Source organism: Alnus glutinosa, chromosome 7, assembly GCF_958979055.1.
Source record: "Alnus glutinosa chromosome 7, dhAlnGlut1.1, whole genome shotgun sequence".
Classification (NCBI taxonomy): domain Eukaryota; kingdom Viridiplantae; phylum Streptophyta; class Magnoliopsida; order Fagales; family Betulaceae; genus Alnus; species Alnus glutinosa.
Genome location: NC_084892.1, coordinates 15,321,624 through 15,346,216, shown reverse-complemented (window position 1 = coordinate 15,346,216; position 24,593 = coordinate 15,321,624). Strand labels below are relative to the sequence as shown.

The 24,593-nt window shown below is 39.0% G+C and overlaps 1 protein-coding gene across 3 annotated transcripts; it reads left to right on the top strand.

Annotated features, from left to right (window-relative positions):
* Nucleotides 1-253: 253 nt before the first annotated feature.
* Nucleotides 254-19,584, top strand: LOC133872510 (uncharacterized). Of its 3 annotated transcripts, none has more exons than XM_062310031.1 (4): nt 254-723; nt 17,894-18,409; nt 18,758-18,898; nt 19,146-19,358. In XM_062310031.1, the coding sequence occupies exons 1-3, from the start codon at nt 469-471 to the stop codon at nt 18,860-18,862; spliced, it is 876 nt and encodes a 291-aa protein (XP_062166015.1). In that variant the 5' UTR covers nt 254-468; the 3' UTR covers nt 18,863-18,898; nt 19,146-19,358. The 3 variants fall into 3 exon arrangements, with proteins under 3 accessions (XP_062166015.1, XP_062166014.1, XP_062166013.1); XM_062310030.1 differs by having other exon boundaries at nt 18,758-18,908; XM_062310029.1 differs by lacking the exon at nt 18,758-18,898 and having other exon boundaries at nt 259-723; nt 19,146-19,584.
* The last annotated feature ends 5,009 nt before the right edge of the window (nt 19,585-24,593 follow it).

Sequence of the window (24,593 nt, the reverse complement as noted above, 5' to 3'; positions counted from 1 at the left end):
CCTTTTGGCATTCCCTTGTCCAAGACCAAGGTTGGTAATAGGCAAACGCCCCATTGTTTGTCGGGTCATGTCGGGATTGATTTTCTACTTCCAGTTGAATGAGAGGGTCACACAACCGTCAATTTTACTTGCGTTTTGAAATTATTATTTTTTAAAATCGCAGTTATTAAAATTACAATCCTTAATAAGCACTCAGAGAAAGAAAGAAAAAATATATATATTGAGGGGAGAGAAGAGAGGGAGGGACCATCCATCCTCCCATAGAAAGGGAATGGGGAGAGCTTCTCACACTAGAAGGAGAGAAGCGTCTATAAGTTTTTTCTTGATTCCTTCAATCTGACGGTTCAAATCGAAGCGCTCTTTAGCTTTCATAAGATAACTCATTTCCACCCTCAATATTTGTTTTTTTCAATTTTGCCATCCTTATCTCTCCCTTTCTCTCTATCCGTCTCGCTCTGAGCTTCACCAATGGCTACTGTCCTGAAAGCTCCGACCATCCGAGTAGCCCTCCCCCCACGCCCCACCAACTCCACATCCTCAAAATCGGAGAAACCCTTTTGCGTGTCCTACAGACACAGCACACCCAAACATTCTCGTTTAAGCTCTCTCCGGTTCTCTCGCCTACCGTCCCTCCGCTTCGTGAAGTTCGTTCCTTTTACTTCCTCCGGAGAAACCGAGACCACTGACACCCAGGAGGAGGTTCAACAACCTCAGCAATCCAAGGTAATATACTATTTCTTCTATCTTTCTTTCTTTTTTTTTTTAAAAAAAAATCTGACACTTTTGTGTTTGATTGCATTGTTGTATTTGAAAATTATTATACTCCCTGTTTGGTTGCCCGCATTTGTGGAGTTACGAATGAAAGTTTGAGATGCTTCAAGAATTTCTATGATTGCTGAACAGCCTAACGAACCTTTCACTTTCATGCTAGATTCCCAAGTTCCAAATGTCGCTTGATTTGAGGCCTGGATATGACATTTGTTATGGGCCTAATAAATGTATTTTATTAGTAGTTGCTTCATAGGTGCCATCTAGGTATCCATTGTGTTATGTACTTGTTCTTGTTGTTAGGTGTATGTATCTTTTGATACAACAGTCTGGAGTTTGGTTGTCCCTATAAGAACACTGGAGATATATACTCTGTAGGCACTACCATAATATCAAACAGATTTATATGCTGGTTACAAATAATTCAAATAGCTATATATGCTGGCACCTGAGATTGCCTTGTCAAGTCCCAGGTCCATTTAGTCTCATTCAATTTAATAATAGTAATCTGTGTGGCTGGGCCCTCTAATTCTCTCACTCCCTTTCCCTCTATGCGCTGTGGTGGCGCGTGTTGGTGCGTCCTGCTAGATCTCAGCCTTGGTCCTCCTTAGATCTTCTTTTCTTCCAGAGTTCTTCTGTACTGTTGGTTTTTTGGTCGGGCCGTGGTGCCTAGTGCTTCTCTGAGGAGCTTGCTTTCTGTAGTTAGCGGCCATGTAAATCGCCTTGAGGTGGAGTAGTTGCCGTGACCCCTTCGGGGGTTGCCTTATAATTTTGGGGATGGAGAGCCATTTCTTTGTGGAGGCTAAATCTTTCCTCTTCTCGACGGCGAATGGGTCAAATGAGTTGAGGATGGTGGAAAAGAGGAAAGGGTTTTTTGGGTTTGTTCTGTTAAGCTCACGATGCACCGTGTGGCTGGTTTCAATGGTGGAAGAGGTGTGCGTAGCACTGTTTCAGAGGATTTTGTTAAATCCTTTAGGAAATGTTTGAAGGTGACAATCGTTCAGAGTGGTGGGAATGGATGCAACTGGTTTTTCGAGGGGGCAGTCTATGCCGTGGGTTGTTGGAGAGTGATGACCATGTTTCCTGAAGGTCGGAATGGACGGGGTTGGAGCCGTGTTTTCAGGGAGTTGAGTAAAGCCATAACTTTTCTTGAAGCCATGGTCAAGGCTCCGTATGTTGGTGGCGCTCTGGTGGGAGAGTGCTTGGGAAAGGCAGCAGGCCCTCTGTTGTTTGCGGAGGTGTTGCGTTCGAAGCCTACCTTCCATTTCATTGATTGTGGGCCTTTTGGTCCAGTCGATGGAGGTGGCTTGGTGTGAGGTGGATAAGTTTCTTTCTCTGAGTCTAGAGTAGGCGACGGTTTGGTAGGGGGTGGACTATTCCGCCTTGGGGTCGTCTCCGACTGTTCCTTTGGGTATTGATCGTCATGCTAACAGCTCCTTGGATCGAAGCTGTCATATATGTTGAGGCTTTAGGCTTCGAAGCAGCAGCAAAGGTTCCAGGTTTCGAAGCAACAGCAGAGGCTACAAGGGTAGATGCTGCAGAGGTTCAGATTATGCAGGTAGGCGTGACATCGTGTGTGTAGGTAAAGCTCAGGGGCAAGAGGGGAAAGGGATCTTCATGAAGCTTCTTGGGATTTTTGGTGTTTGGTTGGATTGGGTTTGCGGTTCAAACGAAATATGGGCAGGATCTCTCCTGTTGGGCTGAAATGTAACTTAGGCAGTAGGGGCTTGGGCCGAGTTTTTATTTTGTTTTTAGATGGGCCTGGTTACGGGCTGGATCCAGGAGATGGGGTTTTAGGCCCATCATTAAGAAGGGCAATAAGTCGGGTCATGTTCTGGGTTTTGGTTCCGATTCTTTCACAGCGGGTTTGGGTTTTGATCTTTCCGGTTAGGGCATCTCCTCTCCTTCGGTGGCCATTTCTCCGGTGCCAGAAGCGGTGGGTTCTCCTAGCCGGTCGTTCCGCCATCCCCAGTCGGGTTTGCTTCAGTGGGGTCTAGTTTCTTGTCCCAGTTAGCTTCCTCTAGCCGGGTGTCTTCTCCTATGTTTACATATTCTGCTGGTGGTGCTTCTGGTCTGGCTGGGTTTCTATCCAAGCTGGGTGAGGTCTATGCTTTATCGGGTCTAGCTCTTTCTACAATGGTCCCTCCCCTTTTTCGCTGGAGATGCTGAGCCAGGGCATTGGTTTGCTTGCCTTGGCTCTAGATGTTGTCTATGACTCCTTAGGGTTCTTGCGTTCTTCACAGCAAGCTTCTTCTGCGGTGGCTCTGGGTCAGACGATAGTTCCCCAGGCTTGGAAAGCAGACTGTGGGTTAGCTTTTCCTGGTGTTTCCTCAGGGGCGGTAGAGTTGGGTGAACGGCTTCGTCTCTCGCTTCCCGTGATGTAAGAGTCTGGGGTGCCTATCTATCCTTTGGAGTCGATGTCGATACTGAGGTATTCTAGGAAGCGAAAGGATGCACAGCTGAACAAGTTTTTGATAGCTGAGTCTTTGGCGGCGATCACCGCTCCTACTTCTTAGTTGGGTCTTCATCCTTCGCCACCTTTGGAGTCCGTGGAAGTTAGGGAGCCTTTGGTAAGCTTTTGTCGGCGTGGGTTCCTTCTTTTGCACAGCCATTCTTCCCCGCCTCTTGAGGTGGGAGAATCTTCGAGGGGAGGTCTTTCTGAAGAGGCTGTATGTTCTCCCGAGGCTGTGTTTGACGCTACGTTGTGCCTCCAAGTTGTGGGGATCTCCTATGAGGGGAATGTAAAGGGTTTTTTGGATGTCATGGTTCAAGTGGTTAAGGGGTAGTGTCTTGAGGTCCTAGTCTCCACTCCTAAGATTAAAGGGAATAGAGAACTATATAACCTTGAGTGTGATATCAGTTATGATGCTAGGAGTCTTGGTTCTACTCAGGGCAAAAGCAAGAGGGCTCTTGTTATGATGTAATGTTACATAGGGTTTTTGGGTTTTTGTTTGGGTGCTTTGGGTTTTCTGTTGTGGTTGGGTCTTTGTGGGTTTATTTTTTATTTTTTTCATGTTTCTCATCTTTTTTTGCACTCTCTTTTTTTGCGTCCTTTTGTATACTCCTTGTATGCTTAGAAGCACCTACATCTTTTATAATATATATTTTTTTTTTCATGTTTCTCGTCTTTTTTGCGTCATTTTGTATACGCAACAGAAGCACCTACATCTTTTATAAAATTTCTCTGCTTATCAAAAAAATTCTTTTGATACATCACGTCCAGGAAGGTGTGAGCCACGATTGTGGCAGTTGTTTACAGTCTTTCATGGGTCAGTTATGTGTGTGGAATGTGGGCTGTAAGCTCATTAGGTTAAGGAGGAGTTTTGTTAGAGTTGTGTTAGTGGTTTAATGGGTAAAGGCCACAATTGGCAGTTACTTGTTAGTGGGCCAGCAGTTGCTATTTTCTTCTCTGTATTTAAGTTCGTCAGATTACATCGATTGAATTATCAAGAGTATTATCATCAGAAAACCTGTGAGGTTATAGCCGTTTGCTAGAGGAGGACTTGGCCCCTTGAAGTGCCAAAATTGTTTTTTTTATTGCTTTTATTTACCAATTATTTTTCTCAAATATCTACGCCTATATCAATGTGTCGCTTGATTTGAGGCTTGGGTATGACATTGGATTTGAATATGACCTTAAGGGCTAAGACTAATACTTAATAGCATTTTCTCTACTACAAGTCTAGAAGAGAAGGGGAGTCAATAGTATTGGAACAGGATTTGAACACATGGCCTTTGTAAGTGACTTGGGTGTACTAAGGTGAGGGAGTGACACAAATTCTGCTCTATCTTGCCAGCATCACTATGAAAGGTAGTGAGAGATTCTTTACAATATTCTTTTGGGAATGCGGTTATGTTGGCCCATTTGTATTTAGTCATCCTTATTTATTTATTTTTTAAAGTAATTCAATCTTATTAGAAAGTGCAGAAGGGTTGAACCAAGTACATAGGTAGTATAAAAGAGAGATATCAAATTAGGGAGAAGACAAACAACACAAATCCAGAAATTCAAAAATATAGAAAATGTGAGAACTGTTGATAGTAAACCATCCACCCATAAAGAGTTTTGAACAATATAGCTTTCAAATTAGTCACCCTTAATTTATCAGAGGCATATAGGGTATCAGTCTTGGAGTATTTATCTCTAAAATTCCTTATATTCCTTTTGTTACATCTGATTTGAACAGATACTTAAGAATCTCTCTCTGTGTGGATTTTATTTTGGACAACATATTGGCTGAAAATTGAATACATCATTGGAGGAACATTAAACAGAAGTCTACTGTCAAATATGGATTATCAAAATGTCATTAACAGGGAGCTATGGCAAGCTTTTCTTCATTCATAGAGGTCAAGCTTATGTTGCATTTTTCTCTAAATCAATTTTTTTTTTTGGGTGGTGTGGGTTCAGCATGATGCACAGGCAGTTAAAAGTGTCTGTGGAAAGTGGTGCAATTTGAATTTAAAAACGATATTAGTATTTGTGGAGTCATGATTACATTCAGGTGCATTTAGTAGGAATGAACTGCAAGATAAAAAAGACTGATGCGAGTTAAGTAAGCCTTTATCCTGTTGATACCACTGTGCATCCAATAGGCTGAAAAGTGCAATGATTGAGGCAGTAGTTGAGTTTCTATCAGGTCTTGAGTGACAAACATGAGATACTTGTGCCATCATTGTAAGTGTCAGTTCAATTTAATCCATTTTTGGAAAGAGGCATGGCTGCATGGTTATATGGATCTTTTGAAAATGTGATGGCAAAGACCAAGAGAGGCACAACCAAGTGTTTTTTACTTGCCAACAAAGAAAAAGGTGGCAAGGGCTATTGCAAGGTTTGATGTAGGAAGGCTTTTGGACCTGTTTGATGTGTCATGACATGTTAAAATGGTGAAATACCATTAAGAAACACGTGGTGGCTAGGAATCTCCTAAAGTTGAAGGAAAACTGGGTCCAGATGGAATTACCTTTACATTTTCCTAATAGTTTCATGATTCTTCCATTAAGTACAATGTAGTAGTTCTGGTCACATTCTTAAAAAAAAAAAAAAACGAAATTAACATTGTTATCTTGGATTAAAGGGTATTGTTTTGGTTGCTTAAAGTCCCTTAGCATTCTACTTGGAGCTGGCGGAAAATTCTTAAGCTAAGATAGATAGATAGACATTTTCTTAAGTTTCAAGTGGGGGATGGTAGTGGTATTTCCTTATGGATGGAGGCTTGGCATCCGGATGGAATTCTGTTTCATAAGTATGGCTTTAGAGTCATTTATGATGCTGGAAGCAAGATTGATGCGAGGCTGGCTAGTGTGATTAGAGATAGAAATTGGCACTGGCTGCCTGCCAGGTCTGACAGTATGGTTAATAATTCAGTGTCATCTCCCTCTTTTAAGTTTGGGGAAAAGGATATTCCATTGTTGCTGCCTTCTAAGTCTAATAGCTATACTAGTAAGGAAACTTGGGAAGCCATTAGGAGGAAGCAATCTAGGGTTTGATTGGAGTAAACTTATTTGGTTCTCTTTGGCCGTCCCTAAACATGCCTTTTTTCTTATGGCTTGCTATCAAAGATTGCCTTACTATCGTAGATAGACTTTTGAATGGGGGGTGAATGGAGAAGTAAAGTGCTTGTTCTGTAGGAATCTTATTGAAAACAGATATCATCTTTTTTTTTGCGTGTGGCCTTAGCAAAATACTTTGGAGGGCAGTAATGCATAACTGTTCATTGCATCTTTATTTTTTATATTTTGATAAGTAATGTAGTATATAACCAAAAGCGCAAAGGGGCCCAACTCTAGTACATAAGAAGCATACAAGGGAACGCTTGAGAAGAAGAAGAAGAAAAAAGAACAAGAAAATCATTAAAACTAATCACAAAGAGAGCTAAAAATGCAGCTGTCCAAGTAAAGAGGGTAAAAAAGAAAAAAGAAAGAAAGATTTGAGCTCCTCCAACGTCCTTTCTTGATTCTTGAAGTTTCTATCATGGCGTTCCCTCTACAAGCACCACAAATGGTAGGAAGGAACCATTTTCCACACAACAGCATTTTGAGAGCGGCCACCCGTTCACCAGCAAGCAAACAAATCAACCACCTGATTAGGCATAACCCAAGACATCCCAAAGTGACTGAAAATAGCATTCCAGAAAGCACATGCTACCTCACAATGGAGACACTGACTCTCCATTCCGTTTGCACAAGTAGCACCAATCGGCCACTAACACATGCCTCTTCCTAATATTATCCATGGTAAGAATATTCCCTAGAGCCGTTGACCAAGCAAAAAAAGCCACTTTTAAAGGAACCTTGATTCGCCAAATACTCTTCTAGGGGAAAGGAAAAATTATCTTTACGAGCAAGGACCTTGTAGAAGGAACGAATATCAAACTTCACTTTACGAGACGGAATCCACCAAAGCGTATCTTTCCCTTCCTTCCCACTCTATGAGAATACAACAAGGAATAGAAGGAAGCCAAGATGTCCATCTCCCAATCGTGAGTTGAACGAATAAAGCTAACATTCCACTGATGGGAGTCACTAGAGAAATCCAAATTAACTGGAACAGACACATCCTTCACATGAGCCAGGTTATCTAAAATCGGGAAAGCTTCCTTGAGAGCCAGCTCTCGGCACCACACATCTTCCCAAAATTTGATTCTGGACCCATCTCTTAGCTCAAATCTGGTATGGCTAGAAACCAAACTACACCCCCTCCTTATATTCTTCCAAAGCCCCAACCCATGTGACCCAGAGGGATCAAAAGAATACCACTTGTCTCAAGCACTACCAAATTTAGCGTCCACAACAAATTTCCACCAAGCATCTCTCTTATTCACATAACGCCACAACCATTCCCTAAAAGGGCCTGATTGAACAATCTCAAGTTCTGAATCCCCAAGCCTCCTTTAGAAATAGGAGAGCAAACCTTGGACTAGCTAACCAAGTGATATTTCAAATCTTCACCAATCCCTCCCCATAAAAAATCTTATTGGAGCTTCTCAATACGATTAGCCATACTAGCAGGAATGGGAAAAAGAGACGAGATATGTAGGTATGTTGGAGAGGGTGCTTTTTATAAGGGTAACCCTACCACCCATTAGAAAGATACATCATTTTTCAACTAGCCAACCGATGCTCAATCTTCTCCACAACACCATTTCAAATAGACTTAGCCTTGAAACTAACCCCCAACGGAAGACCGAGATACGTCAAGGGCACAGAGGAAGTCCCACAACTTCAAATGCCGGCCAGACCATCCACATTGTCCACATTGCCCATTGGAACCAAAACTGACTTATCCAGATTAACCTTTAAGCCAGAGACAACTTCAAAACATAATAATAAAACACGCAGAGGTTGGTTTGAGAAGAGCCTGAATGCTTCTTTCATTTCGCTTATTCCTAAGGCTCCTTGTGCCATTTCCCTAAAAGATTTTTGGCCTATTAGTCTTGTGGGGAGCATTTACAAGATTATTGCTAAAGTTCTAGCTAACAGATTGAAGTTGGTGTTGGAGAAGGTCATTTCCAAATCTTAGAGTGCCTTCATCGAAGGGAGGCAGATCCTCGATCCGATCCTTATTGCTGATGAATGCCTTGATAGTATAATAAGATCGGGGGAGCCAGGTGTCATGTGTAAAATGGATTTGGATAAAGCATATGATCATGTAAATTGGGATTTTCTATTGTATATGCTGAGATGGAGTGGTTTTGGGGATAAATGGTGTTCCTGGATTGCTCATTGCATTTCTTCTGTGCGGTTTTCAGTGTTAGTTAACGGCTCTCCTTATGGGTTCTTCAATAGCTCCCAAAGCTTGAGACAAGGGGATCCTCTGTCACCCCTTTTGTTTGTATTTGTGATGGAAGCTTTATGCCGTATGATTTCTGCTGCGGTTAGTGGGGGTTTGCTGGAAGGTTTCAAAGTTGGTAATGCTGCTTTTTTGCATCTTCTGTCTGCCGATGATACTCTGATTTTTTGTAGTGCTCATTCTTCTCAGTTGCGTCATTTGCGGGGGCTCTTCCTTCTGTTTGAAGCTGCTTCAGGTTTGAAGGTTAACTTGGCAAAGTCAAACTTAATTCCAGTGGGGAATGTTGATCAAGTGGGAAGGTTAGTCGACATTCTTGGGCGTGGGATTGCTTCTTTGCCGGTGAAGTATCTTGGTTTTCCTTTGGTGGCTTCCTATAAGTCCACTCTTATTTGGGAAGGGGTCATCGAGAAGATTGAGCATCGACTGGCTAGTTGGAAAATGTTATACCTATCCAAGAGTGGTAGAGTCACCCTTATTAAGAGTACCCTTGCCAATGTGCCTACTTATTATTTGTCTCTGTTCCCTATTTCAGGGAGTGTTGCTACTCACATTGAGAAATTAAAACGGGATTTTCTATGGGGTGGGATAGGTGAAGAGTTTAAATATAACCTGGTGAGTTGGTTGAAGGTTTGTACCCCAATTTTAGAAGGGGGGGCTGGGTTTTCGAAATTTGTTGCATTTCAACCGTGCTTTGTTAGGCAAATTGTTGTGGCGGTTTGGTATAGAGAGAGATGCTTGGTAGAGAGTTGCGGTGGAATCCAAGTTTGGCAGTCTGTGGGGTGGGTGGTGCTCCCGCGAGCCTGTTGGTGCCTTTGGGGTGGGTTTGTGGAAGAATATTAGGAAAGGGTGGGAGATTTTTTCTGGTTTTACTAGATTTGAGGTGGAGGATGGGGTTAGGACAAAATTTTGGCAACGGTGGATAATCTCAGGAAGAGGAATATCATCATTGTGGATAGATGCTGCTTGTGTAAGAGAGTTGGGGAAACTGTAGACCACCTTCTTCTTCACTGTGATGTGGCTTCCACTCTGTGGATTCACGTTTTTACTTGGTTTGGTATGTCTTGGGTTATGCCTAAAAGAGTTATCGATTTATTTGCTTGTTGGTGGAAGTCTGAAAGGTTAAGAAGTGCTACGGTTTGGAAGATGGTGCCTATCTACATTTTCTGGTGTGTTTGGAAGGAAAGAAATCTTAGGTGTTTCAAAGATCTGGAGAATTCTATGGAGGATATTTTAGCTTTGTTTTCATATGCTGTATCTTTGGACGGTGCCCTTTTTGTCACCCATGTCGATTAGCTATTCTGATTTTCTTGTTCGTTTTTCTATTCCTAGTTAAGTGTGTCATTTTGTATGCTTCCAATGTACTAAGGGGCGCTTTATGCTTTCAATAAAACTATTTACTTATCAAAAAAAATAAAACATGCAGATGGCGCAGATGAACAAAGTTGGCCCCACAAAATACTAAGGTATCATCCGCGAACAACAAGTGTAAAATATTTACCACATTAGAATGCCTGGATCTCATAGAGAAGCCTGAGAGAAGACCCATGTCAACAGCAACCATAATCATTTTGCTCAAAGCCTCCATGACAACTATATACAGAAGAGGAGATAGAGGATTACCTTGCCTCAACCTACGAGAGCTACTGAAAATGCTGAACATAGAGCCATTGACCAAGATGAAGAAGCGCACCAAAGAGATGCAATGTGTTATCCAAGAACAACATTTCTCCCCAAAACAGTATCTTATTCCTACTAATTGGGGTGAAGTGGTTAGAAAAGGTTTGAGAGATTGGAAGGAGAAACATCTTCAAGCTATTGTTTGCAAACTTGCTTGGGGGTCCACTGTGTACAATATTTGGAAATTTAGGATTGATGTAAAGTTTGGTAATATTTGTGTTCTGAAGAAAAACTCATACAAGAAATCTATTGGGTGTTGAGGACTCGCATTGTGAGTGGGGGGAAGTATAAGGATACTCCTGAGAATGTTGCCCTATGTTCTAACTAGGGTGTTTCTCAAAAACTTTTGAGTTGAGATGGTTGTTCTGTTGGTTTTATTTGGGTACAAGATTGTTAGAGTCCTTGCTGATGGGAAGGCCTTGAGAAGGTTGCAGTTTGTGCTTCTGATCTGTGCACTGGGGTTTCCTGCTTTTGTGTTCGTGGCTGGTGTAGCTGTCCAGAAAATGGTTGGTATAGTCTCTGGAGGTTTTTTGATCCTTACTAGGACTGGCTATTGGTTAAATCGGTGTCAGTAGACCCATTTTCGCCTGCCAAACTAACAAAGTCGCTGAAGTCTTTTAATTAACTGATTTTGAACCGATATATATTAATTTCGTCAATTTTGGTAAAGTTGGTTAATTTGTATGGGCCAAATCCCAAATTGGTTGTGTTTTGGTCCCAAATGGTTTTTATTTATTTATTTATTTTATTTTTTTGGAGGCTAAAGAGGTGTTTATTGGACATGATTATAAGCACCTTTAACATATTCATTATCTTAGATTATTACAAATTGTTACTAATATAGATAAAATTAAATGAGAATCGATTGATATTGCTAGGACACTGCCCTACCATACTTTGACCTTTCTCTAGATAAAGATATTGATAATCATATGTTTAAGTTGGTTCGGTTCAGTTAACCGATGAAATAAAAACTATACCGATTAACCGAGCCGAAGTAGGTATAAATTTTTTATTTTGACTACCGACAGTCGAAAGTTGGTAGAGGCGGTATGCAATTGATATCCTCTCTCTTGTCTCCCTCTCAACAAAAATCCCTTAGGTCTCTTCTCTGATAACGTCTACTGAGGAGGGAGGAGAGGTTGTCCCCTCCCTCTGTCCTCCTCATCTAGTTCCCATCCATTCTAGGTCCTCTAGTGTTTTTTCTTCTTCTTTTTGGTCTTTTTGTTTTGTGTTTCTCTACATCTTGGGAGTAGATCTACGGTGGTTGGATCATCTTCCGCGTGCACGCGCCTCGCCCTAGGCCTCGCCGGCTTGTTCTGGTCTTCACCGTCGACATCGATTCTAGGGATGGCCACCGTACTGATGTGCGTGGCTGATTGGTTCTTTTGCATCTTGGGATGTAGATCTACGGTGTTTGGGACCTCCCCCATGCACGTGCCTCACTGGGGGACTCTCTGTTGTGTTTCAGCTCTATCCCATCGTCGGCGCAGCTGCGGGTGGTTGCCATGCCCCATTTCCGACGCGTGTGGCCATGGGAGTTTCTAAAGCTTGAGAGTTAGATCTACGGTGTTTGGGATTTTGTAATCTCTGTGTTTCTATAAAAAAATTCATTTGTCAAAAACAAAAAAAAAAACTTGTGACATACCATGCCTTTTGGGGAGATAAGCTGTTGCTGTTTACCACACAAATGTGACATACCATTCCTTCTGGGCTGGCTAGGTTATGCCTAGCTAGTTGATTGACTTGTTTGCTTGCTAGTGGTAGCTTCTGGAGTGCTACTATGTGGAAGATGCTGCTCTCTTGCATTTTGTGGTGCTTTTGGAGAGAAAGAAATGATCGAAATTTGGAAGACCGCAAGAGGACTTTGGAGGAGTTTAAGTCCCCCTTTTTTTTTTCTTCTTTATACTTGGACAGCTACATTTGTAGTTCCTTTGGTGATTAATTTTAATGATTTTCTTGTTCTTCTTTCTCTTTCTAGATAGAGGCATATCTCTTGTAGACTTCTTGTGTACTTAGGTTGTGCTTATTTTGATTACTTATCATAAAATATAGAAATTTATCAAGTCCAATTTTGAACTCGAAGTTTTTTCTTTTTCTGCTGAAAGGAAAAAAGAAAAGAAAAAAATTGCTTGTGTAAAAAGCATGTGGGGAGCCAGTGGACGACACTCTTCTTTGCTGTGTGGCTGCCAGAAATTTTTTGTTATTGGCATTTGTTTGAGATTTCCCAGGTTATGCCTAACCAATGGTGTAGTTATTGGTGTATTGAAGAGGTCCTTTCAATTGACACCAGTGGCTCATCATTTAGATTGACGAATGCTAGGACCTCCAAAGGTACCAAGTTTGCGATATTTAGATTGAAGTCTCTTACCTTGGGATTTTTTTTGTTGTCTTTTTAGTCTTTTAAGACCTTTATAATTTTATAGTTTGTTTTTGGCACTCTCTTGTATACTTCCCTTGTACAAGGACCGTGCACTATTCATTTTTAAACGGAGTCTTACACTTGTCATAAATCTCTGTCAAGAGAAGGAAATTTCTTTGATTATATGGGATGGACTATTTATATGCTCCTAGTGTTAATCCTGAAACCTTTGCCAAATCCTTTTGGACCTTAGTATCTTTCATGATTCTGGTAAGTAAAGTGTAGTTTAGATTCTATCTCAAGTCATGCATGGGATACCAATCAGTTTTCATTGGTTTTTACCATGTATATTGAATTTCTCACTTATGTGTTTAGGAATATGTAAACAGGAGATGGAAGGTTTGAGAGATTAATCAAATTAACATCTTGATAAAAATCTTATTCAATTTTTTTTTCTTCCATGTATTCAATTGGAGGTTCTCTGCAAAGAGGACCTATTCATTGACGGAATGTGTCAATTTGTATATAATAAATTGATGATGGTTAAGGCGACTATATTCTTGAATGGTTTGAAAAGTGATCTTCATTATAAATTGTATGGTTGTCTGCACACAACTATGCTGCCTATAATAACTAAATCTGTTATGTGGATGATCAATCCACTTGCTTACCAATCCAATTTTCAGTAACAGATGTAACTTTTAAATTAATTCTTCACTTATGCAAAGAAAGAAGAAGCAATTTTCATAGAGGTTTAACAGAAATTTGTATAGAAAAAATAAATAATTTCAGAGCATTTGATAAGGTTTTTCTGGAAGTAATGAGTTTTTTTATTTTTTATTTTATTTTTTTAATAGATAGGAAGTAATGAGTTTTGGTAAGAAAGAAATTCCTCTATACTATATTGATGTCATAGAGGGTGTCTGGAGCATTTATTATTATGAAAACTAGTGTAGAAATCACAAATGAACTTCCAATCGCAATAAGCTTACATCAAGGACGAATTTTGAATCCATATACTTTTTGAATTGGTTATGAATGGGCTTATTAGATTTTGTACAAGATGTCCCTTGGAGAATGCATGTTGTTAATTGCAAATTATATCATGTTGGTGTATAAATCCTGATTTGGATTACTTATCAAAAAAAACATAAATCTAGATTGGAGTTATGACATTGCAAATATTTGGAGAAGTGTCTGCATCTACTCAGACTTGGTATAAGAATGTGTTTAGGGTTTGTAGTAAGAATATGGCTTGAAAACATTGGATTTAGAGGTAAAAAGGGGATGAAACAAAAAAATAATAGGTTGAATGGGCAGCAGTTCCAAAATAGGGTTTGGCTTTACATTTGAAGGGATATTTTATGACTAATGGTTAGGGAAAATATGTAGGGTTTTGGGGTTTTGAACAGGTAACGGAAAATGGATTACTTATCAAAAAAACATAAATCTAGATTGGAGTTATGACGTTGCAAATATTTGGAGAAGTGTCTGCATCTACTCAGACTTGGTATAAGAATGTGTTTAGGGTTTTTAGTAAGAATATAGCTTGAAAACATTGGATTTAGAGGTAAAAAGGGGATGAAACAAAAAAATAATAGGTTGAATGGGCAGAAGTTCCAAAATAGGGTTTGGCTTTACATTTGAAGGGATATTTTATGACTAATGGTTAGGGAAAATTTGTAGGGTTTTGGGGTTTTGAACAGGTAACGGAAAATGTTTGATTTGAGGTTGCAAAGAATTGAGAACAAGGCTGAACGTTGAATATGTCTAGGGCTATGAACGGTAACATGAACAATATCTGGGATAGAGGGGAGAAGTAGGAGAGGCACTCTAGGCTCTAAAGCCTTTCATAAATTAAAGAACTCAATTTTTTACTAACCAACTTTAATTGTTTAAATACAATGGTAGGTACGTGCGCGCACATATATTTATAATGATGAAGCCACTGTTGCTCACCCAACAAAATACAGAGTTTAGGAACTTAACTTTTCCTAATGGGATTATGAATTTCAATCACATATTTATAGTGAGATTAGATTAAATCAAAGTTCACATATAAAAAAAAGCCCCAAGATTAGAGTCACCTAATAATAACATAATTGCCCTGATACTATGGCCCTTAACCAGAAATTAAAAAATTAATATTTTTTCCCTTAACCCATGTAAAACCTAATGTACACTAAAAACATATATTAATGACCAAATTAACTACCTGGCAATTCTTGGACTAAAAGGGCCTATCTTGGTTTATTTGTGATTGCCTTAATTTGACGCTTTCAAAAAGAATGTTTCATGTCAGCCATGTTATAAATATGAAAATCAGGTTGACTTTTAAATTGGACTTTGTAGAGAATTTTTAGAATCTAAGGATTTTAGACCAAGTAGAACTAGGATTGATCTCCTACTAGCTAAGGTACTTGTATCCTTCTTGTGTACCTAGGTAGCTTTTTTGCTTTTTAATGATATTTCGATTACTTATCAAGAAAAGGATCGAGCATATGGCATGTAGGTTTAATAAAACTAGAAATAAAGACGAGATGATAGTGAAATTTGATGGTCATGAAATAATTTCTAGTGTCTTGTGTTGGTTGTTGCTAAAGATGTGAGATTATAAAGGATGTTGTCCATAGACTGAGAGCGGGTGGATAAAGTGGAGGAATATATCATGGATATATTTTTTTTTATAAGTAAATTTTTTTTCGATGATTAAGAAACCCATCTCATTAAAAGCGTAAGGCGCCTCTTAGTACTCTGAGAGTATACAAAAGAAACACCTAAATAGAACGAGAAAAGCGAACAAGAAAATCATCAAAACTAAACAACAAAAGGGTGCACATAAGCCGTAGTCCAAAAGTACAACGACATATGGTAAAACGAGGATAAAAGGTACTTTCCAAATCCTCAAAGCTCCTATTGTTCATTTCCCTCCATAGACACCAAAAGAGGCAAATAGACGTCATTTTCCACAGTGCAACACTCCTTGGCCTTCCAGAGAACCACCAATAAGCAAGTAAGTCAATAACTCATCTAGATATAACCCAAGACATCCCGAAACGACTGAATAGAGTACTCCACAAAGCAGAGGCCACGTCGTAGTGAAGAAGAAGATGACTGCGGACTCCCCAATCTACTTGCACATATAGAATCTGTTTATCACGATAACATGTCGGTCTCTGAGAATGTTCAGGGTAAGGATCTTACCAAGAGCTGCTGACCATGAAAAGAATGCTGCCCTTGAAGAAGCCTGAGTGCGCCATACACTTTTACAAGGAAAGTGATTACCTCTTGAGCAAGCCAAAGAGTAAAAAGACTTGACCTTGAACAAACATTTTTTTGATGAGACCCACCACAGCTTGTCTTCGCTACCTCTACGCACTTTAACTGAATGAAGCGCTTGGAGAGAGGAGAAAAAATGTCCACCTCCCAATCGTGAGCCTCCCTCGTAAAACTCACGTTCCACTGGTTGGAACTGCTCAAAAACTATAGATCATCCGAACAGAGGCATTCTTCGCTTGAGCAATACCAAATAAGGCTGGAAATGCTACCTTAAGAGTCTGTCCCTACACTACAAATCATGCCAGAAGCTGATCTTGGCTGATCTTAGTACTATCCCCCCCAACAAATCTAGTGTAGCTTGAGAAAGAATCCAATGATGTTCTTCCACACCCCCACCCCAAAGGTTCCTATCGGGTCTAGAGAGCACCAACTGCCCCATAAGCTGCAGTATTTGGAGTCCACCACCACTCTCCACCATACATCTCTCTCAATAGTGCCACAACAATTTACCTAGTAAAGCACGATTAAACACCCTCAAGTTAATGATCCCCAACCCTCCCTTAGAGATCGGAGAGTAAACCTTAGCTCAGCTAACCAGGTGATATTTAAATTTTTCGCCTAACCCTCCCCCATAAAAAGTCTCGTTGGAGCTTCTCAATACGATTGGCCACACTAACAGGAATGGGGAAGAGAGACAAGAAGTATGTGGGTAGATTGGAAATGGTGCTCTTGATAAGGGTAACCTTGGCACCCTTAGACAAATACAACATTTTTCAACTGGCCAACTGGCGCTCCATCTTTTCCATGATGCCATCCCAAATAGACTTTGACTTGGAGCTTGGCCCTAGCGGCATACCAAGATACTTTAGAGGCAGGGAGGAAGTCCCACAGTCCAAGATGTTAGCCAACTCAGCAACATTGTCCACGTTGCCCATAGGAACCGAGATAGATTTGGCTAGGTTAACCTTTAAGCTAGAAACAACTTCAAAGCATAATAAAGAGGACACGCAAATAGCGAAGATGGTCGGGGTTGATAAGTAAATATTTGAGGGATATTTATAATCCTATAATCTGCATTAAGTTGGAAAAATTTACAGGACTATTTATGCTTTATGATACAAAAAGTAGGGCTAATAGAATCAAAATGCTTATATAATGGGTGTAGCTAAAATGAAAATGTTTAGGTGTATCCATAGAAATTAAATAAGAAATGAAGAATGTCTCTCTAAAGGTGGGGAGGGACTTAATGAGGAAATGAGATGGTTGCCATGTGCAATGTAGGCTGATGAATGCGCAAGTGAGAAAGAGTCATTTGATTCATGTTAAAGGAGTGAAAAGATCGGGGTGATGGTATGGCCTCTGTTCAAAACTATTTGGATTGAGAACTTACCAATAAAGAACAAGAATAGGTTAAGAGAGGCATGGATGGAGTAATTAAAGGACGTAATATACACAAAAGTCATGAGAGTTGTGGCCTTACTTAAAATAGTTGAATGGAGTAAAAAGAATCATATGCGTCTCCTCAATTAATTCGTATAAGATTCATTGAGTTGACACAATCAGTTGGAAGCTTAGTTAAATTGACTTCATTGAGTATCTTTATATGTATTAGAGGGTTTTTATTTTATTTTATTTTATTTATAAGAATAAGGGTTTGTCTGTTCATTGGAGATTTTCCTAATATCTCCTTTGAATTGGTATTTGTTTCATTGATTTTTTTTTCTTCTTTTGATGTTGATTTCTGCATCCATTGTTTTCACCTTTGTTGAGGCTCTTGAAGATTTTATGCATTTCAGGCAAAAAGTCAAGACTCAATATTCTATCTCGTTTGATTCCATTACTACTTTTAATGTTAAGTCAATATAGAATGAGTTTTTGGTAAGCTAGGACTAATATTCTTTTCAATCATATAGTTGGATTAGTTAGTAAGTTGATATTTTTTACTTGATTTGGCACTTTGGTAACTAATTCCAATTTCCTTGTACATATGTTTCACTAATAGATTTCTGTAACAGGACATTTTGGATGGTGCTGTTCGCAATGAAGATGGTACAAGTGATGATGTTACTGGTGCCGAAGAGGTACCTGCTTCAGTGATTATATCTTTACTCCAATCGTACAAAGAAGCTTTAGCTAGCAATGATGAATCCAGAGTTGCTGAAATAGAATCTTTGTTAAAATCTGTCGAAGATGAGAAAATTAGCCTTGAAAGGAAAGTAAATTCTTTGTCTGAAGAACTGTCAACAGAGAAGGACCGAATTCTTAGGATTATTGCAGATTTTGACAATTTTCGGAAGAGGACAGAGAGGGAAAGGGTTTCACTATTAACAAATGCTCAGGGGGAAGTTGTAGAGAGTTTGTTGCCTGTACTGGACAATTTTGAGAGAGCTAAAGCCCAGATTAAAATAGAGACTGATGGCGAAGAGAAGGTCAACAATAGCTATCAAAGCATATATAAGCAGTTCATGGAGATACTGAGCTCACTTGGTGTAGTTCCAGTTGAGACAATTGGGAACCCCTTCGATCCGTTGGTGAGTTATTTAGCTCTTCTGACTTATATGAGCGCATGAACAATGCCCTTTCTATTATCCTTTGTGAGAGTCATATTTCATTATCATGTAGAGAAATATTAACAGTAAGAATAGGTATTGGAGAGGAAACAACAGAATTAACTGATGGATTAAGACATTAGCAAAGAGGCGTAATCTATATTAGATTAGTGTACTAATAGAGGCAATCTTCCATTACAATATTCAGGAAGTGTAAGAATCTTCCTGATGAGCCATATCCTATTGGTCAACAAGTTCATATGCGAAATAATAGTCGTATTTATCAATATGCATAATGAGTGTCCGTATCTGATTTTTAGCTTGATGCAGGTAAGCTACCGAGTTGGCTTGAAATCCAATCGTGTACTTGATGAACTTTTTCAAATACTTAATCAAGTCTGTTCAGGTTTCATGAAGACCTGGATGCGCTTTTAATGGAAACCAGGTCTTTGATTGATTTGAGCCGACTTGGTGAGTTTATGTAAGTGACATACATGTATAGACTATAGAATATGTACTCAAAACACACATAACTGTTGTGTGTGATATTCAGTTTGTAGTGTTAGAATGACATACCTGATAGGTCGTTAATTTTAGCGGGTTATAAAATGGCGACACTTACTTTTTTGAGATGTTGGTCTTAATAAACACAATATGGGCAGTTTTTCTGATATCGATTTTTTTTTTTGTTGTTTTTTTTTTCTATGGGGGGAAAAAGCTGCATGAAGCAATTATGCGTGGGGATTCAAATGAATATGAAGAAGGTATCGTTATTGAAGAATTTCGCAAAGGCTTCAAGCTTGGCGATAGACTCTTGCGTCCGTCAATGGTAAAGGTATCAGCTGGTCCAGGGCCCGCAAAGTCTAACCAAGTAGAGTCGTTGCTGGAAGGGCAGGATACAAGCAAGACCGCTGAGGAGGGCAATACAGTATCAGATTCTACCTAAATTTACCAATAAACAACCTCCATTCAATTTTGTAAAAGCAGGAGTTATTATATTGCTATGGTTTCATTTGTAAGACGAGATTGTTGCTTATGGAACGTCACTGTTATTTTGCTTTCATGGAAAGTAGTGATTCTTCTTGGAGGGAATACAATTTGTTGAAAAGTAAAAAATTAATTATCCTAGTAAAATGAAACGACCTTTGCAGCTTTCAGTGATTGACCAAGCTCCCCATTTGCAAGTTCTTGTATACGTTGGTTTGATGAGTGCCAACTCTGACACTTCTTAAAAAGTTGATGGATTTATAGGGTAAAGTAAAAAAAAAAAACAAAAGGATCTTGGTTTTAGGGTGCCATTGTTGAGAAAAGAGTCGTTGAATTTCTTTCTAACGAAGCCCAGAAAAAACCCGAGTGTAATGGTCATTGTTCACTTTTCTCCCTATACTGCATCTTCTTTTTTGTAGAAACACAAAAGATGGGAGGATCTTTGAGTGGAACGTTGAAAATGATGACCCTTGGTTCAAGCAATCTTACAGGCGATATTTCTTTCCTAAGGTTCAAGATGGAATGTCGCCAATGCAATAACAGAAACAATAAGACCAGTGAGTTGATGCTGCTGGCATTGATGAGTTGATGCTCCTGGGAGCAGTAAGACTAGTAAGTTGATATTCCTAGCTTCAGATCAGTAAGATTAGTGAGTTGATGCTCTTGACTTCAAAAACAAGTCCTAAAGGCTAGCCTGCAGGCCCAATGAATTTATGCTCCTGGTTACATAAACAAGAAAACATGAGCATGCATAGCATAATGTGTGACATGTTTTATGATGATTTTCATGACTAAATGTATCAGTATGTTACTTGTATGCTTGTGATTCCCCAAAATTGTGGAATGTTTATATATACAAGTATAGTTGAGTCACATGATATATATATATGTGTGTGTGTGTGTGTGTACGATATAATAAGAACTCCACCAGTTTATGTGTACCAGTGTTTACTCTTATCAGCTACAATACGTTTTTTAAAATAAAAGTATTATGTTAATAGTAGCTGTTGTTGTAAACATATGGTAAAATAGAAATGGTTAGCTCATTGTGAAAACCAATATGTATTATACTCCTGAATCGGTAAACCCATACTTTTACCTATGTGGATGTGGCTAATACCATGATCATGTATATGCTAATGCTTTGGCTGCAGGTACCATAGACTTCGATGAAGACCTTGTGGCACTATACTTGGGATACTATGATTGAAGCTTTTCGCATGGGTCGTAGGTTTGTTGGACTTAGATAGTCCATGTTTTGTAAAGACTTTTTGTATATGGCTTGTATTGTATGTAACACGTATTTTGTACAATCATTCTTTTGTGTAATTAATATTCTAATTAAGCTTTAAACAGATAGACAAATGTATGACTTTGTTTATAATAGTACTTAGTTTATGAGACTTGATTTCTGCTGCATAGATGTTATATTCTAATGTATTAGATACATATTATGGGATGTGTACTTTGAGTCGGCTGGGTGACTAATATCATGCCACTGTGCGATTCTATTTTATATTAAAAAAAAGGGTCGTCACAGTTTATGGTATCAGAGCAATTAGCTCTAGGGGTTGTAAAGAAGAGCAATTAGAGTCTAAGGGGTTATCACAGCCTTAGGATTCTAAAAGCTTATAACAAAAACATGAAGGCTTAAATAGGAATTCCATGTGTGCATTGCATGATTGTTGTAAGGCATTCGATATGACTTGTGTTTGTTTATGTGGCATCTCTTCTAATCTCACATTGTAGGCTAACTTCAATGTTTGGGTAGAGCTATGCCGCCTAGACAAAGGTTATCGATACACAATGAGGAAGAGAGGTCATCTGTGGGTGATAGGGATGGTGGTGACTTACCTCCACCTCTACCACCTCTTCTGCCTCCTCCTCAAATGCCTGACATGGCTCAGTTTTGGGCCAACGCTACTTAGTTCATGACCACCATGATGGCCGCCATGCTTAGACAGGGCGAACGCCATGAAACTGTCAGTTGTTCATCGGCCAACTTCTTCAGACACAATTCACCAGTGTTTGATGTAAGTGTTGGGCCCTTGGCAGCTGATAATAGGAACACAAATTTTTAGGACCTTGCTGATGCACTCAGTTGTATAGATAGTCCGAAGGTTGACTACGTCGGACTCAAGTTGGATGGAGAAGCCAAGTATTGGTGGAAGTCCGCCTAGTTCTTCCTACGCTCGAGCCCAATGTGATAGTGTCTTGTGTGTAGAGGATTTTTTATTTTTATTTTTTCCAAATCCATAAACAAACTTTATGAATAACAGTTGAAGAACAATGATATTTTAAAAATAAACTTCAAATTAGAAACACTTACTTCAACATGTTTAAAAATAAACGGCCATTCCTTGGCTATATGGGCAAGATTAAGCTCCTTGCTCCTCGACGAAGAACGTGTGATGAACCTTCAGATCTTCCCATCAATGACTGATGATAACCACGAGAATGGACTCTCAACTTCCTCTTCAAAATTTAAACTTAGTCTCGAGAGTTAACTCAAGAATATTAATTCTTAGTAAAAACTAAAAAACTGTAGCAAATAGCTTATTTTTTTAAGAGCTACAAGCATGTCTATTTATAAGCTCAGAATACTAGGAGACTGGGAGATTTAAGCAATGTGGGACAAGCTGTAGTTGAAGTTCTAGATAAACTAGAACTACCCTATAGTGGTGGACTGTAGCGCCCCAGATTTTAAGTAATTAAATAAAATGTCTTAAATTAGAATTTAAGACTGAATAAAATAGACAAGTCTAGAATTGACAATCGATCCACAAGACTCTACGCTCGAACGACGTAATATTGTTGGAAACAATATTCACATCCCGCTATTAATAAAATATGTGGCTTTAAACACGGTGTTTTAATCCCCGATAAATAATAAGGAATACATGAATATTTATGAAAATGAATATTCCTTTGTCTTATTATTTATAAACTGTAATTTTATAAATAAAGAATAATATTATTAGACTCTAATAATATTACAGGATTAATAAATAGACAGACTGGATTAATCAGTGGATTAATTGATATAATAATATTGATGAATAATATTATTGTGTAATATTTACTATGTTTAATAATATTGTGCAATATATATATATATATATATATATATATATATATATTATGATATTCTGATATTATTGAGATAATAATATTGATAATGAAACGAGCTAGACTCAAAACGGACTTATATTATAATTTTAACGAGTTAGATCAAAATTGTAAAGATTCGATATGAAAATATCTATAAGAAATATCTATGGTAAAAATGTAATTAGTAAGTTTTAAATAAATATCTATGGATTAACCCAGATTAAATTAACTAAGATAAACTTAACCCTAAGTTAATCAAAATATCTACTGATATTTTATAAAGTCATCATTTCATTTGATGACTCAACATCATGACTCAACGCTGTTATGATTGCTCGGTGACTGACCCTGTGACTCACTCTCTCCCTTGCCTATAGAACCAACCTTTTCACTGCTAGTTAACGCACCACTCTTCTTCTTCTTCTTCTTCTTATTTTCTCTTCACTTCTTTCTCCTTCTTATCTTCTTCTTTTTGTTCTTCTGGTTCGAACGAGGCAGAGAGATTGAGAGTGACAGAGAGACCGAGGGATGAGAGGTAGAGAGAGAGATTGAGAGGGAGTTGAGACCGAGAGTCAGAGAGATGAGACCGAGAGATCAGAGAGAGAGGTAGCCGGAGGGGGGAGAGAACCGGCGAGCCCGTGACCCAAGGGAGGCCGATCCTCCATGGATCGACACCGGTGGCACGATTTTCGGCGGTTAGAGGCCGTTCTCCAGTGGTTTCCGTCGGTAGTGGACTACCCAGTAACCTGATGCAGCCGTGAACCCCGAAGACCCGTAACCTAGAACCCGTGAAACCTGTGACCTGTGACCCGCTGAACCTGTGAGGAAGACCCGGTCCTCCATGTGTGTTTTCCGGCGGAATCGGTGGCGAATTCTGGTGGATTTTCTGAGAAAATCCTTAAGGTACAAAAACCCTATGATTTAGTTTAATTTGTTAGTTTATTATTGTAGATTTGTGAATGATTGGGTATTTTAGGGTTCTACCCTATTGTGTTAAAATAGGTTGTGATGTTTTGAAATTGATTTACTGATGTTGGGCATTTTTGGTTGGCTGATTGAGTGTTTATAGGTGAGTGTCTCGGCAGTGTGTGTGTGTGTCGGCCGATTGTATGGGTTTTTGTTGAGCTGAGTTGTGTGTTAGTGATGCCCCTGTTTTGATTGTGTTCTTCCATGTTGGTGGTCGTGTCCCCTGTTTCGGTAGACTATGTACCGGTGTGGGTGATTTGTTGATGAACTCCCTGTGTTATTTGGAGTAACCGATTGGGTATGTAATTGAGTAGAAGATTTTGGTTATAGGGTTAACTTTTTTGTGTTTGGCTGTGTACTGATTGGGAGTGTGTAGCCTTGGAGATGTGTTGAAGATTGAACCATGATTATATGTTTGGTATTTTTTGTGTGTGGGTTTCCATGGGTGCTGACCGATTGAATATGTGTATATGGATATTGTGCTATTTGATCAATATGCAGTGATGATTATGAGTGTTTTGAGTTAGCATTGATAGTCATTTGGAAAGGGGTTTACTGGAAGTGTATGTGTGAGTGATATGAGACATGCTTTGGGTGTTCTAGGAATTATAGATGATGTTTTGCTGTTTGATTAAACCAATATAGGACATATTCCCTATTTCGGTTGAAGCTAAGTGTAATAGGGATTATGTTTGATTGTTGATAATTAATATGTGATATTTTACTCGGGTGCTTGTAATTTCTAGATTGGATATATGCAAGTGTTATTGGTGTTTTGGTTTACTTGTTAATAACGCATAAATCATGATGTTGTTGAATGATAGTTAGCTCACTTACGGAACTATGGGGTTGTGGTTATAACCACCGTCTCATAGATGTTTGCGCAGGTTCTGTAGATTATGGAATGGATTAACTGATAGCTTAAGAGATTTAAAGCTATGTAGTTAGGATTTTAATGCTTGTACTTGTAAATGTTTATACTATTCTGTATGTAACATGTTTAGGAATTTACTTGTATTTAGTAAAGTTTCCATGTATGTTTTCGTGTCTTGTGTGACACATGTTTCATTGTAATTAGTGTAAAGGATTTTTAATGTATGAC

What these genes read in the sequence shown, in the direction of transcription:
- LOC133872510 (XM_062310029.1), top strand. Translation starts at nt 469, where the DNA reads ATGGCTACTGTCCTGAAAGCTCCGACCATCCGAGTAGCCCTCCCCCCA. An exon ending in AACAACCTCAGCAATCCAAG is followed by an intron (nt 724 to 17,893) that starts GTAATATACTAT and finishes TTTCTGTAACAG; the next exon opens with GACATTTTGGATGGTGCTGT. An exon ending in GGAACCCCTTCGATCCGTTG is followed by an intron (nt 18,410 to 19,145) that starts GTGAGTTATTTA and finishes GGGGGGAAAAAG; the next exon opens with CTGCATGAAGCAATTATGCG.